General features: G+C 42.4%; 1 protein-coding gene across 1 annotated transcript in view; it reads left to right on the forward strand.

Annotated features, from left to right (window-relative positions):
* The window catches only part of FBN2 (fibrillin 2), a 217,041-nt gene that overhangs the window by 10,239 nt on the left and 189,233 nt on the right, over positions 1 to 17,569 (forward strand). The window contains exon 4 of the mRNA XM_089491328.1: positions 2,469 to 2,564. Coding sequence (XP_089347454.1) covers positions 2,469 to 2,564 — 96 coding nt within the window. The remainder of the gene's footprint in view (positions 1 to 2,468; positions 2,565 to 17,569) is intronic.

A 17,569-nucleotide genomic window follows, 5' to 3' on the forward strand; every position in this document is an offset into this window, starting at 1 on the left:
AAGCTTATGCTGCCAACTTCTTTCTTTCAGTTAATCTCAGTGGTGCTATAAGATCGCCCTAGAAGGCTGAGAGGAAACTGTCCAACACAACATTTTACAGAATCCTGTCTAATGATCCCACAGAGGAATACTGGAAGGAATTACACAGGCTACTCATGGAATTTTCCATGGAGGTGCAGAACCAAATCCTAACTGACACATCCCATGAACCTTGACTAGGAACATTCTATCTATTACCCAAAATACACAAACAGGGCAACCCTAGCCTGCTGTTATCTCAAGGATTGCAACATTCACAGTTGGTGCCTCTAGTTATATGGACAACATCCTTAAACCGTATGCCACCATCACTCCCACCTGTATTAAGGACACTAGTGAATTCCTGCAGAAAATACAATAAATCCACAACCTCCCAGGGAACACCATCTTAGCCACTATGGATGTAAAATTCCTGTATACCAACATCCCACGCAAGGATGCACTAGAATCTTCTAGTTAATGGTACTGGCATGGACACATGCATAGCACCACAATATGCCAACACCTTCATGGCTGACCTAGAACAATACTTCCTTAGCTCCTGCACTCAGAAACCTCTCCTTTACATGAGATACATTGATGATATCTTCATAATTTGGACTAATGGAGAGGATTCACTCAAGACATTTGACCAGAGGTTCAACAACTTCCACCCCACCATCAATCTTAGTCTGGAACTAACAAAGGAACAAGTTAACTTTCTGGATACCACTATACAGTCACAAAATGGACATTTAAGCACCCCACTATGTTGCAAACTGACTGACCACTACATGAACTTATATGCCTCCAGTGTCCATCTTGAACACACTACCAGATCTATAATCTACAGCTAAACCTTCTGAAACAATCACATCTATTTGGATCCACAAGACAGGGATGCCAAGCTCATGGAATTACAACAAGCACTTTTCAAGCTATAGTACCCACCATATGAAGTAAAAAAGCAAATAAACAAGGGAAGACTTGTACTCAGGACTAATCTACTACAGAACAAATGAAGAGAGAAAATGACAGTACCCCAGTAGTGGTCCCATACAGCTCAGATGTATCATCAATGAACTGAAACCTATTCTGGACAATAATGCTGTCCTCTCAAGGGACTTGCCTACAGACACCCTCCCAACCTCAAACAGTTACTCACCTACAGGAGGACACACACAGACTGGAGATGGGTAGAAGACCTTGCCGCAGACTCAGATGTGAACTCTGCACATACATCTATTCATGAAATGTCACTACAGGACCTAAGGGCATCACCCACAATATTAGAGGGACTTTCACTTGCTCATCCTCTAATGTGATATATACCATCCTATGTCAACAATGTCATTTAGCACTCTACATTGGTCAAACAGGCCAGTCTCCACACCAGAGGATAAATGGACATAAATCAGATATTAGGAATGGGAATACACAAAAACTGATTGCAGAACACTTCAGTATTCCTGGGCATTCCATCTTGGACCTCAGAACAGCGGTTCTGGGGATAAAGGAACCAGAAAAGAAGACCAGAAAAGAGAAATAGAATATTCACATTCTCCAGTCCATCAGCAGTGGGATGGACAGAGACAAAGGTTTTCTGGCACACTGCATATATTGTAATAGTATTTAACACCCAGCCTCATGAGTGCTTGCTTGATCAGTTTATGACAGCCCCTCTCTGTTTCCCACAAAGGAGGAAGGCGATAAAGATAAAGGAACTCCAAAGTGACACCAGAAAGCTAGAGAGGGATATGTAGAGATTTAAGAAGAGTATAATACAAGTAGAGGAATTAGATACAGTGGTCCCCAAACTGTTCTCTTTATCTGGGAGCTGAAGTCCAAAATCTCTTAAAGGGCACAGTTTGGGGGCCACTGAATTAGAGGGTGATAAATATCTTGGTTATGGCAGCCTAAAGGAAAAAGCTGCAGTTAGCTCTGTTTTCTTAATGCAGTAGTTGGAGCACAATATATGTCATACATTTGGCACAAGTACCTTGCTCCAAACACACAGAGTAAAAGAGAAAAGGGGAAATCAGAGCACCAGTGTCATGGAAAAAGTGGCAGTGGAATGGAGGTTGGGGAGAGAGGGCTCTGAATGTTTGTGGGAGAGCGAGAGTGAGAGAGACGGGAGAGAGAGGCCTAAGAATCCCTCCCCCAATGGTTTGCTGACTGTGGAGGAGTTATGCAGGCATTGGAATTTACCAACCAGATCTATAGTTTAAAATAATGTATCTTAAAGAGGACAATTAATGGTGTTTGAAAATACATGATACATTTGTATAGAGCTTATTTGTCTACCTGTATAGTAATAGCTAATGTAAATATCTGCCTAGTCTTGAAATATATTTTATCTTGCATACTTTCTCAGTGCTCACATTTTAGCTGTGTTTGGATACCTTCAATAAAACTATTGATTCATAATTTTCTGTTTCATTTTTCTTTAGTACAACAATGCAATATCAGATGCATGAATGGTGGTACCTGTCTCGATGACCAATGCCAGTGCCAGAAGGGATATATTGGTACTTACTGTGGACAGCGTAAGTGGATACTTTGATAGTCAGGGTCTGTTTGAGTTTTCTTTGCTTGTGCAAATAATTAAGGCAAGGTGTGTTCCAGAATTCTGGTGTTTTATGGTGGCTGTTTTTGTATGTTGCTGTAAGAGACCAAACTGGTTTTCTGTTACGAAGGATGACCTTGAACAAATCATTGGTATCATGTTAGTGACATTAACAAGTGTAAGCTGAAGTGAACATACATCTCTGTGTATATGTTTGTGTATTTGATCATTGCAGAGGTTGGTATTTTTTTCCTTCCTCTGCAGTTACCAAAGCCATCACCACAATGACTCACTATTTTGCTGTGTTAGCTCTTTCTCCACAGCCGCCACTCTGGCTCATGAAGAGTAGGGTGGCAACCAGAGAAGCCTCTGACTATGCAGGGTAATGTACTCATAGCCAGAAGCAGAACAATTACAGTGCACCCTTGTTATACGCTGGGGTTTGGTTTCAAGATCCCCCGTGGATAACAAAATGGGTAGATGCTCAAATCCCATTAAATATAATGACATAGCAAAATGGTGTCCCTTATAAAAAATGGAAAATCAAGGTTTGATATTTGAAATTTATACTTTTTTAACATTTTCAAACCGTGGATGCTTGAATCCATGTATTAAAAATCCGTATATAAGAAGGGCCGGCTGTACATCATCCATTGGGGACGTCTGGAGAACCCTGGTGGATCTTGGCAAATATTGTCATTGGTCTATAATAATTTTTTTTTATAATAATAATTTTTTATTTATATACCGCCCTGTGGCGAACCAATCCGGGCGGTTTACAGCATTAAAATAACATACAGCATAAAAACAATTTATTTATTTATTTCCCTCCCCCGTTAAAAAGTTATTAAACAACATATCTAATTTAAAACCACAATAACTAGTTAAAATAACAATAAATTAAACAAAATAATACCAACCAATAAACCACTGCAACTTCAGTTGTAAAGAAAAGGGGGCTTTGGAGACATTACTGAGGAGGGGGAAATCCTAAGATCCTGAGGCCGGGATATTTCAGTCTGGGAAGGCCTGCCTGAAGAGATCCGTCTTGACAGCCTTTTTGAAGCTGTCCAAAGATGTTAATTGACGGATCTCATCCGGCAGGCCGTTCCAGAGCCTAGGGGTGACAACAGAGAAAGCCCTCCGGGAGGTCGCCGCAAGCCTCGATTTTTGAGGCTGCAACAAGTTCCTCCCAGAGGACCGGAGAGCGCGGGGAGGATTGTATGGGAAGAGGCGGTCTCTGAGATAGCTTGGACCCAAGCCATTTAGGGCTTTAAAGGTAATAACCAACACCTTGTACTGGGCCCGGAAACCAATAGGCAGCCAGTGGAAATATATATGAAAATATAGCCAGATGCTTCCCTCATACCTCCATTCTCCACCAGCTACTGAATAGCTGTGGTGGTGGTGGACCTACACCAGCTAAATGGTGAGTCTTAGGTGTGGTGAGATATGAGCTGCAGTGTTGTTCTGCCTGCAGAACTTTTATGCTTTGTTCAGTAATATAGGATCTTGTCCATCGTCAACCACTTGGCTGAGATTATTATGGAAATTAAATTCTCCTGTATGAGTTAAGGATCATAGAGTCATCGAATCATAGAGTTGGAAGAGAACCCAAGGGCCATCCAGTCCAACCCCCTGCCATGCAGTAACTCAAAACACCCCCAACAGATCGCTATCCAATCTCTAAGGAAGGAGACTCCACCACTCTCAAAGGGAACAGCTCTCTACTGTCGAATAGCTCTCGCCATCAGGAAGTTCCTCCTAATGTTGAGGTGGAATCTCATGTTCTGTAACTTGCATCCATTTTTCTGGGTCCTATTCTCTGGAGCAGCAGAAAACAAGCTAGCTCCCTCCTCAATATGACATCCCTTCAAATATTTAAACAAGGCTATCATATCACCTCTTAACCTTCTCTTCTCCAGGCTACACATACCCAGCTCTCTAAGTCTCTCCTCATAAGGCATGGTTTCCAGACCCTTCACCATTTTGGTCACCCTCCTCTGGACCCACTCCAGCTTCCCAACATCCTTTTTGAATTGTGGTGCCCAGAACTGGACACAATATTCCAGGTGGGGCCTGATGAAGACAGACTAGAGTGGCACTATTACTTCCTTTGATCTAGACACTATACTTCTATTGATGCAGCCTAGAATCACATTAGGCTTTTTATGTGCTGCATCACACTGTTGAGTTGACTCATGTTCAACTTGTGGTCTACTAGGACTCCTGAATCCCTTTCACGTGTAGTCTTGTTAGGTGTCCCCCATCCTATATCTATGCATTTCATTTGTTGTTGTTGCCCTAAGTGCAGTACCTCACATTTCTCTGTGTTGAAATTCATTTTGTTAGCTTTGGCCTAGCTTTCTAATCTATTAAGGCCATTTTGATCCTCTGGGGTATTAGCTAACTTGGTGTCATCTGCAAATTTGATAAGCATGCCCCCTGTTCTTTCATCTTAAGCCATTGATAAAGATGTTGAATAGCACTGGGCGCAGGACAGAACCCTGTGGGACCCCACTGGTCACTTCTCTCCAGGATGAAGAGGAACCATTGGTGAGCACCCTTTGGGTTCAGCTGGTCAACCAACTACAAATCCATTTATTTTTTTATTTTTTTAAATTTTATTTTATTATGCAAATTACAAACACATAATATATATAAAATATAAAACATAGAACATAAAACAAACATTAAAAACACTATCAAATCAGATCAATCATTCCTGCATGTCACATCATACGTACTCAAGCAACCTTTTTCCTGAGTGTTTTTGCGAATAGGTTCCATTTAGAACAATTAGTTTAGTAATCTTGTTAATTAACTTCCTGAAAAAGTAGGTTCATTTTAACTAACAGAACTGAAATTTGCCCATTTCTTTTCTCAAAAAATGGCAATAGTTTTACATCTGTTTTTCTATGATACTTTGTAAGGTTGTGTTTATCTTGAGATTTTGATATACCATTATATCTTTCTTCTGATTATTATAATCTAGGTTGAATTTAGAGAAGATAAGGGAAGAAATCAGTAACAAGAGTTAAAAGAAACTTCAATGTAATTTTCCTATGCCTATTTTCTCTTCGTACAATCTAAGGCAGTCCCATTCTTCTTCTATTGTGATTGATTGCTCTCTCATTGCTGCAGTCAAGACATACTCATTTCTTCTTGTAATTTTATAATCCATTCTTCTGGTGATGGGATTTGTTTTTGTTTCCAATATTTAGCATACAGAATCCTTGCTGTGGATACCATATATAATAAGATTCGTGAATGTTATTCCTTGATTTTATCTTCTTAACTACATGTCATGTTAAGTAGAAATAATGCATTCTTGGGGGGGAAAATTTGTAGGATTTCCTTGATCAATTTATGAATATTTTCTCAAAATTTCTGTGCTTCCTGGCATCTCCACCAGATATGAAAGAAGGTGGCACCTGGTTTGTTGCACTTGCAACATTGGGTATTGCCCATTTTATAAATTGCATTCAATTTACCCCTACACGTGCTCCCTATTTGTTTGAGTTATTCTTTGTTGATTTCCCCCTTTTTCAATTTCTTATACAGTGGAACCTTGCCTTATGCAGGGGATTCGTTCCAGACCCCACCCCCTGCATAAGGCAAATCCCACATAAGCTCGAGCCCCATTCAATATAATGGGGTTTGTGCTTGCGGCGGCATGGCGGCTGCGCACGGCGGTGGCGCACTCCATTCATTTAATGATGATGCAGTTTCTGTGTAAACAGGAAGCTGTGTATGATGCGCCCGTGTATGGAGCAAGCGCACTGTACATGCCCCATTTAAAACATAGCTCCTTTTAAAGTTCTGTAGTAATCTATCCTGGTTTTTTGAGACATCTCCCATTTTTCTTCCTCATTTGAACTGTTTCAAATTGTGCCTTCAGTATCTCGCTTTTGAGTAACTCCCATCCATCCTGAAATCCCTTTTCTTTTAGTATTCCTAACCACGAGATGACCCCCAGTATTTCGCTTAGTTTACTGAAATCGGGTTTCCTAAAGTCTAGAATGTGTGTCTGACTATGCCTGACTTCTCCTTTCCACTGTATGACAAATTCCACGCGGGCATGATTACTCCCACATAAGGATCCCACCACTTGCACCCCATTAACCAGGTCATCTCTGTTAGTTAGGACCAGATCTAAAATACAGTAGCTGACCCCCTTGTTGCCTCTTCTACTTTTTGGACAATGAAATTGTCTTCCAGGTGAGGAATTTGCTAGACCTTGAGGTTTTGGCTGAGTGTGACTTCCAGCAAATATCAGGATAGTTAAAGCCACCCATCACTACTACATCTCTCCTTTCTGAGTGTGTGGTCATCTGTTCTAGAAAGGCATCATCCAATTCCTTAGTTTGACTCGGGGGTCTGTAGTAGACTCCCACAATAACATCCCTGTTGTTTCTCCCCTTTCATTTTTATCCAGATGCTTCCCACCTGGCTTCCAGAATATAAACCCTGGCTCTCTTCACAGATGTAAACATCCCTGACATATAATGCTATTCCTCCTCCTTTCTTGTTTAGTCTATTTCTCTTTAAAAGGTTATCCCCCTCTATTACTACATTTCAATCATGAGACTTATCCCACCAGGTTTCAGTGATGCCTATTATATCGTATTTGCTTTGTTGTACTAGGAGTTCAAGTTCATCTTGCTTATTTCCCATGCTCTGTGCATTAGTGTAGAGACATCTAAAACTGTGGGTCCTCCCCACTTGCTGCTGTGTAAGGTGTTTTGCCTCTCACTGATGGGTCCTTGCACTATTCAACACTGTTGGGTCCTTGTACTATAACAGTTTGACTATTATCTCCAGGCCTTGATGAACTCCTGCCTTCCAAAATACTGTTTCCCTCCCCCAAATAACTCAGTTTAAAGCCCTCCTGATCAAATTCTTGAGACTGTTGGCAAAAACATTTCTTCCAACTGGCCTGAGATGCAACCCGTCTGTTGCAAGAAGTCCCTCCTCATGGAACCGCAGCCCATGATCAAAGAATTCAAATCATTCTCAGCGGCACCATCTGCAGAGCCAGTTGTTTACATCTGCTATTTTCCTCTCCCTTCCTGGACCATGCCCTTCAACTGGGAGAAGAGATGACAACCTGTGCATCCATCCATCTCTTTCAGCTTCCTACCCAGAGCCTCATAATCCCTTTTGATATACTGAAGGCTGTGCCTTGCAGTTACATTGGTTCCCACATGAACCAAAAGGAAGGTAGTAATGGTCAACAGGTTTGACAAGTCTTGTCAGGCTCTCTGTCACATCAGAGATCTTTGCCGCAGAGAGACAACACTCCACCCAAGACATCTTCTCAGGCCCACACCACTGATTCTGTACCCCTCAGCAAGGAGTCCCCCACGACCAGTACCTGCCTCCTCCAAGGACTGTCCCTGCTGCTCTCCCTCATCATCCCTGATAAAGGAGAGGGCTTCAAATTGGTTCTGTAGCTGCAAGCTCACAGAACGATCCCTGGTGTTCCTAGTTGTGTGTATGACATTTCTCCAACTGTCTGCCTCCGGTGTTTGTGAAGTGTCCTCCTCTGCAGAAACTTCCTGTGTGTGTTCCCCAACTAGGACAGTCCGTTCTGTTCTGTCCAGAAAAACTTCCTGCTCCCTAATATGCAGAAAAGACAGTTAAGAAGTGATGTGATAGCCCTGTTTAAATACTTGAAGGGATGTCATATTGAGGAGGGAGCAAGCTTGTTTTCTGCTGCTCCAGAGAATAGGACTCGAAACAATGGATGCAAGCTCCAGGGAAAGAGATTCCACCTCAACAAAGAACTTCCTGACAGTAAGGGCTGTTTGACAGTGGAACACACTTCCTCGGAGAGTGGTGGAGTCTCCGTCCTTGGAGGTCTTTAAGCAGAGGCTGGACGGCCATCTGTCGGGGATGCTTTGATTGAGATTTCCTGCATGGCAGGGGGTTGGACTGGATGGCCCTTGTGGTCTCTTCCAATTCTACAATTCTATGATTCTATAAGTGTAGATACCCAGCCTCCAGCTGCTATTCCAACAGGGCTACCAATGTACACTTGGTGCAGGTGAAGTTCCCCACATCCATAGGCAAGAACATAAACATCTCATAAGTTTTGCAGGTGCAGCAGCTCCCTCAGAAGTCTTAAGGAGGCACTGAAACAAGAATGTGAGCTTCTCCCCCCCCCCAAAAAAAAAGAACCCCTGGCTATTAAACACACAGGTAAAAGACCCCGGTTGGTCTGGATTGTTCCTCAAACTCTGTGACTGAGCTCAAGAGACTGGGTGTATTGTTATATAGAGAGGTCCTGGATGCTAGCTATTTCCTGAGGCAAGTTTCTAATTCACTTCCTCTGAGCACAACCCCTTCACAAGCCTCTTGAAGAAATAAAACAGTTAAATGTGATGGAGAACCTCTGAAACAAAACACCTTCTGTTCTCTGCTCTAAGCCTCCCTTTAGTGTGAAATTTTGCGTGTCATAAGGTGTGCACCTCTGGCAGGAGTTATAAAAATTAGGCTGCTAGTGCCTCCCCAGTGACTCACAAAAGCCCCACCCCCTCAGGAAAACACACTCACAAAGGTTTGGGGGGAACAACTCACCCGGTCAAAATGGCTGCCAAGACACCTCTTTCCCTCTTCTCCCTGGCAAGGACTGAGAAAGATACTTCTCTGCCTGCATTTCTGTGCAGATGAATACAGTACATGGCAAACTGAATGTACCAACTGAACAAGTGGGTGAACTGAAACAATTTGTGTTCTGAAATTCACACTTCCCAAAAACAGAGCTTAAGTTTTCCAATTTGCTAAAAAAAAAAAGTTTACTGAAAGATCTATACATTATAAGAAAGTGCACACAAGATGCACACAATAGTGAAAATAATGTTTAGAAATGTATTAGGGGGAAATACGTTTTCCCACCTACAGTGGGCACATGGTATCCGCTGGGGTTGGTTGCAGGACCCCACGTAGATAACAAAATCCGTGGATGCTCAAGTCCCATTAAATAGAATGGCATAGCAAAATGGTGTCCCTTCTATAAAATGGAAATTCTAGGTTTGCAATTTGGAATTTATACTTTTAAGGGAAATATTTTCAAGCCATGGATGCTTTAATCTGTGGATAAAAAAAAAAAAAACATGGATAAAGAGGGCTCACTAAATGTACTTTATCAAAAAGTGCCCCAAACCCAATACATTTGAAAAACAGTACCAAATGTTAAACTGAAGATATCCATTAGGGATGTAAAGTATATTATTCACAAATGTTCTTGCCCTTGATGAGAAAGCTTGTGTCACCCCCATTGAAAAAAAGGTGACCACACACAAGATTTTTCCTTGGCTGAGAGAAAATTGATCTGTTTCCCCCCCATTTTTTTGTTTTCTGTGGCTTTTGTGCAATAAACATATTTGCATAACCTCCCCCCCCCCCAATTTATTACACAAAACATTGTAAAACACATTTTTTGTGAATTAAGTTTTGTCAGAAATCATAAAAACATCTTCCAGAATGTACAAAAGTTTTCACAGTCTCTCCCACAGGATAGAAAACCTTTCAAATTTATCACAGGGGGAGAACAAAATAAGCAAAGATTTACATTCCCACTGTTCACATGTGTCTTTTCTGAATTCTTGCTTAATGGATATTCCTTTCCATTTCTTATAAGGTGTTACGTGAATAAGGGTAGAAACCAAAAAGACATTTGGATTCAAAAATTACAGCCTGCTTAAAATGATATATGATGACTTATGGAACTGCAGGCAGAATTGGAGTGTTCATTCATTTCTTGAATTTATAACCTGCCTTCCCAATCTGTGCAGGATCTTCAGACAGCTAATGATTGGTTACTAATGAAGAAGTAATCAAAGGCATTGTTTCTCCTTGCAATCTTTGGTCTCTTTTGATAGCATGGGAGCTTTTAATCTCTTTGTCTACTAAAGATTGGCATCAATATTTGGATAGATAATGCAGAGCCTCACACAACTCCAAGGTGTACTATTTTGTTTGCAGGAAAATTGGGTAGAAAGGGAATGGAATGGAGTACTTTGAAGATGGGCACACTTGACTGACTTTGAAAGTGAACAGGATTGTGTAGCGGTTTGTTGAATTTCCCACTCATATAAGATACTAATCAAATTAACATTAGTCAGATATTATTGTTTTAGGCTATCAAGATGTAATCATTTCTTAAATGTGCTCTACTTAAACTTTAAAAAACAGTGTTTTTCCACAATTCACCCATCATATATTATAAGAACAATGTTAACTATCCTGTGCCTAGATGATTGAAAAGTAATTTAATGAGCCCTGATAAGGAATACTATTTCTTGAGATAACAAGTGCATTTTTATGTTTCCCTTTGTAATAATTCTAGCGCACTTCAAAGCCTCCCCCCTTTTTTCATATCTTAAATGATTTATGCACACCCTACATCTGCATTGTTTTGGCACAAGAAAACAGAGTGGTTTCAAAACGGGATCATAAATTGTGGGAGTCTAGAGCTGGGAAGTGGCCTAAAAATATTGAGACCAAATCACGTTTAGCTGTTGCTTGAGGAAATTATAAAAATACTGGGACTTTTTTATGGTTGCAGTATGCTCTCTAACAGTGAAGCAGAACAATTAAAGTTGACTCTATTTGACTTGACTCTACTTATAAATATAATACAGTATTAATCTTTTATTATATTTAATAATAATAATAATAATAATAATAATAATAATAATAATAATAATTCAGCCAAAAGGCTATCAGAGCAGCTTACAAATTGTTAATTAGACATTTCCCTGCCCTCAGGCTTGCAATCTAAAGAAACAAGACACAAAAGGAGAAGGGAATGACAATGGGGAAGGGGAAAAGTCCAGCAGATCTTCTCTCCCTCTGAGGCCTGGACCATGGCAGATGGAATGGAGGGAGAGCTTCTTACTCTGATTAGGCCCAATGGAGCTGGCCTGTCCTTCTCTCCCTCTCGATGGTGGATGGAGGGAGGGCTTTCTTCTTTCAGGCAAGGCCCGATGGAGTTGGCTTGCCTTACTCTCCCTCTGGATAGGGTTGCCATAAGGCAGGACCTCCAAGCTGGGACAAATGTAGGACAAATGTAGAGCCACATTTTCAAATGTAGGACACGTTTTTATAAAAAATGGAGGACACATGAAAAAATTGATAATTTTTTTTAAATGTTAATATAAATGCATGTTTCTTAGGCATGCTCAAAATGGAGGACATTTTGGCATTATTCCTAGACAGAAGGCTCAAATGTACGTCTCTTTCTGGCCAAACACCCCCCCCCCCGCCCAATTCTACATTTCCCACTCCCAAGCAGGCATAGCATTTGCAAGATCACAGGCAGCCCCTTGTGCCATTGCAAACTACATTTCCATTTGCAAGATCACAGGCAGCCCCTTGTGCCACTGCAAACTATGTTAAGGAAAAAGCAACATGGGATATACAGTGAATGAAATAAAACTTGTATGTGAGAGTCAGGATGACTCAGCAGAAGCAAATAAGAGCCACACAGGTGTAGAAGATAATGGAATTAACAAAGTCCTAAATGCCAAGGACAGAAATGTAAAGTGGATAATTGAACACACCTGAGAATTGTTAAGTGGTCAAGGCTGAGATGATGAAATCATTAATTCTGGGTAGAAACAAGAGAACCAATGAGAGTGGATGTACACGCCCACTGGGTGGATACTGACAAGAGTGGGTGGTATGATCCAAGGACTATAATAATGGCTATGAATCCTAATGTATTTTGTGGGTAGTAGTGGATAGTAGTAGTGAGGAGTATTGTTGTATTGGATAGTTTTGGAGCTGTATATAGTAGAATAAAGTAGATCTTTTATATAAGACTACTGAGTTGTCTGGTGTCTTGAGTCAAGAGCCAGCTGGATCCTGAAGAAGTGTGAAGACTTCTGTGGAAGCAAGAGTGAGAAGGCTTGGAGAGTTTGTCAGGGTCTTCAGCCTATTCTCTGTAACTCTGCTGCTTTAGAGCAAAGCTTTAACCACTGGCCAAAACTGGTCAGCGCCGGTGCGTAACAAGGTGGTGAGTTCGAGCCAGAGGTGAAGAGCTACAACTCCCATCATCCCTGACAAACTACATTTCCATTTGCAAGATCACAGGCAGCCCCTTGTGCCACTGCAAACTACATTTCCATTTGCAAGATCACAGGCAGCCCCTTGTGCCACTGCAAACTACATTTCCATTTGCAAGATCACAGGCAGCCCCTTGTGCCACTGCAAACTACATTTCCATTTGCAAGATCACAGGCAGCCCCTTGTGCCACTGCAAACTACATAGAATCATAGAGTTGGAAGAGACCACAAGGGCCATCCAGTCCAACCCCCTGCCATGCAGGAATCCAGATCAAAGCATCCCACTCCCAAGCCTTCTTAGCAATTTCCCCCCCCCCTTCCTCCTTTTCCTTGCCCCCTCCAACCCCCCCAAACCCCTCACCCCCTCTTTTTCCCAGGTATGTCTCAACTTAGGAGGGATTTATGGGACAGATCCAAAGCCTTTTTTCTTTTCTAATGAGGGCAAAGCCTTGAGAAGCCCTGGACCCCTGAGAAGAAGAGGAGGGGGGCTTAGAGAGAGGAAGAAAGAGAAAAAGAAGATGAGGGGGGGAAGAAAGGAAGAAAAAGGAGAGGAGGAAGAGGAGGAGAAGAAAAAAAACGGAATAACAAAAAGAAGAGAAGGAGGGGAAAGAGAACGAGAAAGAGGGGAAGGACTAAAAGAAGCTTGCCTGAGTGCAAAGCCCTCCCTGCTTCGACGTTGGAGCATGCCAAATAAGGAAGCAGAGGGCTGGCCAATAGAGGCAGGGCAGAGCAGCAGACCCCGCCCCTGCTAGTTTCAGTCGTCCTGCTGCTTGCTCCAAACATGCTGCACTGCACAGCACTCTATAGAAGGCAGGCAGCAGCCCTGGGAGCTCAGAGTCGGGCAGCCACCCGTGAATGGGGGCGGGGGCGGGGGCGGGGCGGGAAAGTCCCGCCCACCACCGTGAAATGGCAACCCTACCTCTGGATGATGATGGATGGAGGGGAGGGCTCTTCTTTCAGACAAGGCCTGATGGAGCTGGGCTACCTTTCTCTCTGTGGATGATTAGCTGCTTTCTAATTTTCTGTAGAACTCGTATAGAATTTTATAGCGTGCTTTACTTGTTTTTGTGTTATTTTGAGATGACCTAAGGACTAATCAATAAACATTGATTGATTGCTTGATATAATATTAATCAATAATAATTTGGTCTTCTGAATGTGCTCCTAATCTTTATTGATTGTAGCGGCATAAAGCTTGAATGTACAAAAATAAATAAATAAAATAAACCTCTTTCAGTATGGTATATTTCCTCTTTCAGGAATAATTTATTCATATAGGAACTTTGAATAAGCAAGGAAGTAAAAGGATGTATTGCTTTATAGCAGTGATGGCGAACCTCTTAGGAATCAAGTGCCCAAACTAAAAGGCATTCTGGCACCGGGGGTGGAACCTCCGGGGGGGGGGGAGGAGAAATGGGACTTCTGGAGGTGGGACTTCCACCTTCTGAAGGTGGGACTTCCAGGAGTGGGATTTCTCCCCCCCCACCACCCTCTCGGTCTTTCAGCTGCCTTTCTGGAAACAGCTGAAGGCTCAGGACAGCCACCTGTTCCTCCTCTTCCCTGCCCTTCGCGTGCCCTCAAAAACGACTTTGCATGCCATCTCAATAAATTATAACTTATTGATGTCCAACCCCGTGCCATGCAGGAATACACAATCAAAACACCCAGCCTCTGTTTAAAAACCTCCAAAGAAGGAGACTCCACCACATTTCGAGGGAGTGTCTTCCACTGTCAAACAGCTCTTACTGTCAGGAAGTTCTTCATGATGTTGATGCAGAATCTCTTGTTATGTAGTTTGTATCTGTTGCTCCATTCCCTAGTGTCTGAAGTAGCAGAAAACAAGCTTGCTCCATCTGTCTTTCAAATGTTGCAAGTTGAGTCTCCCTTATCCAAAATGCTTGGGACCAGAAATGTTTTGTATTTTGTATTTTGTATTTTATTTTGGGATACCTGTATTTAGATATATGTACATAATGAGATATCTTGGCTGTTTTTATGTTGCTTAGAAGCATACACTTATTAGCTACCATGTAGTTCTGTCTTTCTCTCAGAATCAAAGAATAAAAATACTATAGAACTGGAAGATCATCTAATTTGACTCCCTGTTTAGTTAGGGCTCTGTAAACCATCGTGAATTGACATTTGCTTAAAGGTAGTCTGACCTTTGCTTCCATTGTGCTATAAAGATGAACTTCTCCAAGGCAGTCTGTTGTGCTGCTGAACAACAGGTAGTTTATGCTAATGTTTATTTGAAATCTGCCTTCCTGCCCTTTTCCCCCATTGATCAAAATTCAGTAGGGTTCCTCTGTGGTGAAAGTGCTCCTTTGTGGAACTGGGAAGGGGCCATTGCCTCTTCTCCCCAACAGCCCCTTTGTGGGCTTAAAGCTACTGATGGAGGGCCAGAAAGTCTTCTAGAGCAGATTTGTTAGTGACATGGAGGGCTTGTTAGTGACGAGGGGAAAGGGAAAGGGAAAGGGAAAGGTAGGAAGTCCTGTTGTCCTAGCATTTAGATACTAGTGTGACATTTAGGCCACTGGCTTTAATTCTTCACCCTGTAGCATCTTCCACTTGGGGTTCAGTATTTGAGGACTGATTTTATAAAGAATTCAAAAAAAAAAAAGAAAAAAAAAGAATCAGCATGTGTTTCATGGGCCCGTTCCGCATGGACATAAAGTGCGTCCTGGGGACGTACTAGGGTTAGGGAAAGTGCGTGCTTTACGCATGCACCTAACCATAGTACGTCCCCAGGACGTACAAAATGGCGGTGCCCGTTCCACATGGGGGCTGCCATTGCTATGTCACGACCACGCCACCTCCAAACAGGGTGACGCGGAAGTGATGTAGTGGGGCCGTGCGAGGGTGCCTGGGGCGCACTTTCCACGGCCCCAGAAGGAGCTCCATTTCGGAGCTCCTTCCACGATTTGCATCACTGGCGCAGTCTTTACACGGCTGCACCAGCGACACAAATGAGAAAGGGGCCGAGCGGCCCCTTTCTCCGCGTCCCCGCTGCCGTCGGGTGTCCTTGAGGCATGAAGCCCCAAGGACACCCCTTTCCAGGCCGCAGGGAAGCGGCCTTTTTCCACTTCCCCACGGCCTGGAAAGCGGCGGATCGGGGCCTCAGAGGCTGTCGCTGTGGCAGCTGAGGCCCCGATCCGGCGGGGAAAGGGCCAGATACAGGCCACCCCAAACGGGTGGTCTGTAACGCGCCATAAACTACATCAAAGCATTTGATGGTATCGATTATGAAAAGATGTGGAACATACTCAAACACATGGGTTTGCCAGTACGTCTGATAGTCCTGGTGAGGAATCTGTATCAAGGACAAGAGACCACCACCAGAACAGAATTTGGGGAAACAGAGTGGTTCCCAATACGCAAAAGGGTCAGACAAGGCTGCATCCTATCACTTTGCTTATTTAACTTAAATGCTGAAAACATCATAAGAAAAGCAGAATCAGAAAAAGGAGGAGTTAAGATAGGAGGAAGATATGCAGATAACACCATAATATCAGCAGAAGACATTCAGAAATTGGAACTGTTAATAAGGAAGGTCAAAGATGAAACTGCAAAGCCAGGTTTGATGCTGGACATAAAAACAAAACAAAAATAATGACCACTGAAGAAATACACAAATTCAATCTAGACAATGAGGAAATTGATATAGTTAAAGAATCCCCATATTTAGGATCAAGCATTGATCAGAATGGAAACTGTAGTCAAGAAATAAGAAGACTAGGAATGGGAAGGCCAGCTATGAAAGAACTAGAAAAGATACTGAACAGCAAAGACATACAACTGAGCACTAAAGTCAGAATTGTTCAGGCCATTGTATTCCCCATCACCATGTACAGATGCAAGAGCTGGGCAGGAAAGGAAGCAGACAGAAAGAAAACCAACTTATTCGTAATGTGCTGATGGAGAAGAGTACTTAGGATACTGTGTACAGCCAAGAAGACAAACAAATGGGTTCTTGATCAGACCAGAGCTCTCCTTGGAAGCTAAGATGATCAAGTTGAGACTATTGCACTTGGGCCACATAATGAGAAGGCACAGATCACTACAAAAACAATAATGCTAGGAAAGGTAGTGGGTAGAAGAAAGAGAGGAAGACCACAAACCAGATGGATAGACTTGATCAGGGGGTTATGGACGAGGGCTTGCAAGATCTGGGCAAGGCAGTGGAGATGAGGGATTCTTGGAGATGTCTCATCCACAGGGTTGCCATGAGGGCCTCTAAGTACAGCAAATTAAATCTTCCCTTAAAATTCTCCAAGCTAAATATATCCAGTTCTTTCCACCTTTCCTCATAGGAATTGGTATTCAGAGCCTTTAGCATCGTGATCTTTTTTCTCTCTGGAAATGCTCTCATATGTCAGTTTTCTTAAAGTGTTGCAGCCAGAACTGAAGGTTCATATACTGAATTTGTGTCTTTCATTAGATCTTTCTAAATTTAGTACTTTACATTATTGCTGTTTAATTTAATCTTGGTCTGATACAGACAGGCCAAAATAAAGCTGCTTTGAGTCACTTTGGAGGTATACTGTTTAAATGATACATGTGTCCTAAGAGTCCAGAAGCCACACCAAAGCCACGCTCCAATTCTAAGGACTGGAGTGCAGCTTTGGTGCAGCTTCCAGACTCTTAGGACGCATGCATCATTGAAACACCATACCTGACCAAACTGACCTGAAGCAGCTTTATTTTGGCCTGTCTGTATAGAGCCTTTAATTTTAGTATTGTCTTCCAGCCTAGCAAGATCTTTTTGAATCCTAGTTCTTTCTTCTGTGGTGTTAGGTATCTAAACAGAGATGAGAAAAGTGAGGCCCACAAACTACACACAGCGTCCAGTACCATTTTGGAGCTCCTGGGAACTTCCCAATTCTTCCCAAAATAGCTTTCCTGATGCTTCAA

The sequence above is a fragment of the Sceloporus occidentalis genome, unplaced genomic scaffold, assembly GCF_023333645.1.
Source record: "Sceloporus occidentalis isolate IW3139 unplaced genomic scaffold, rSceOcc1.0.p SCAF_1, whole genome shotgun sequence".
NCBI lineage: Eukaryota > Metazoa > Chordata > Lepidosauria > Squamata > Phrynosomatidae > Sceloporus > Sceloporus occidentalis.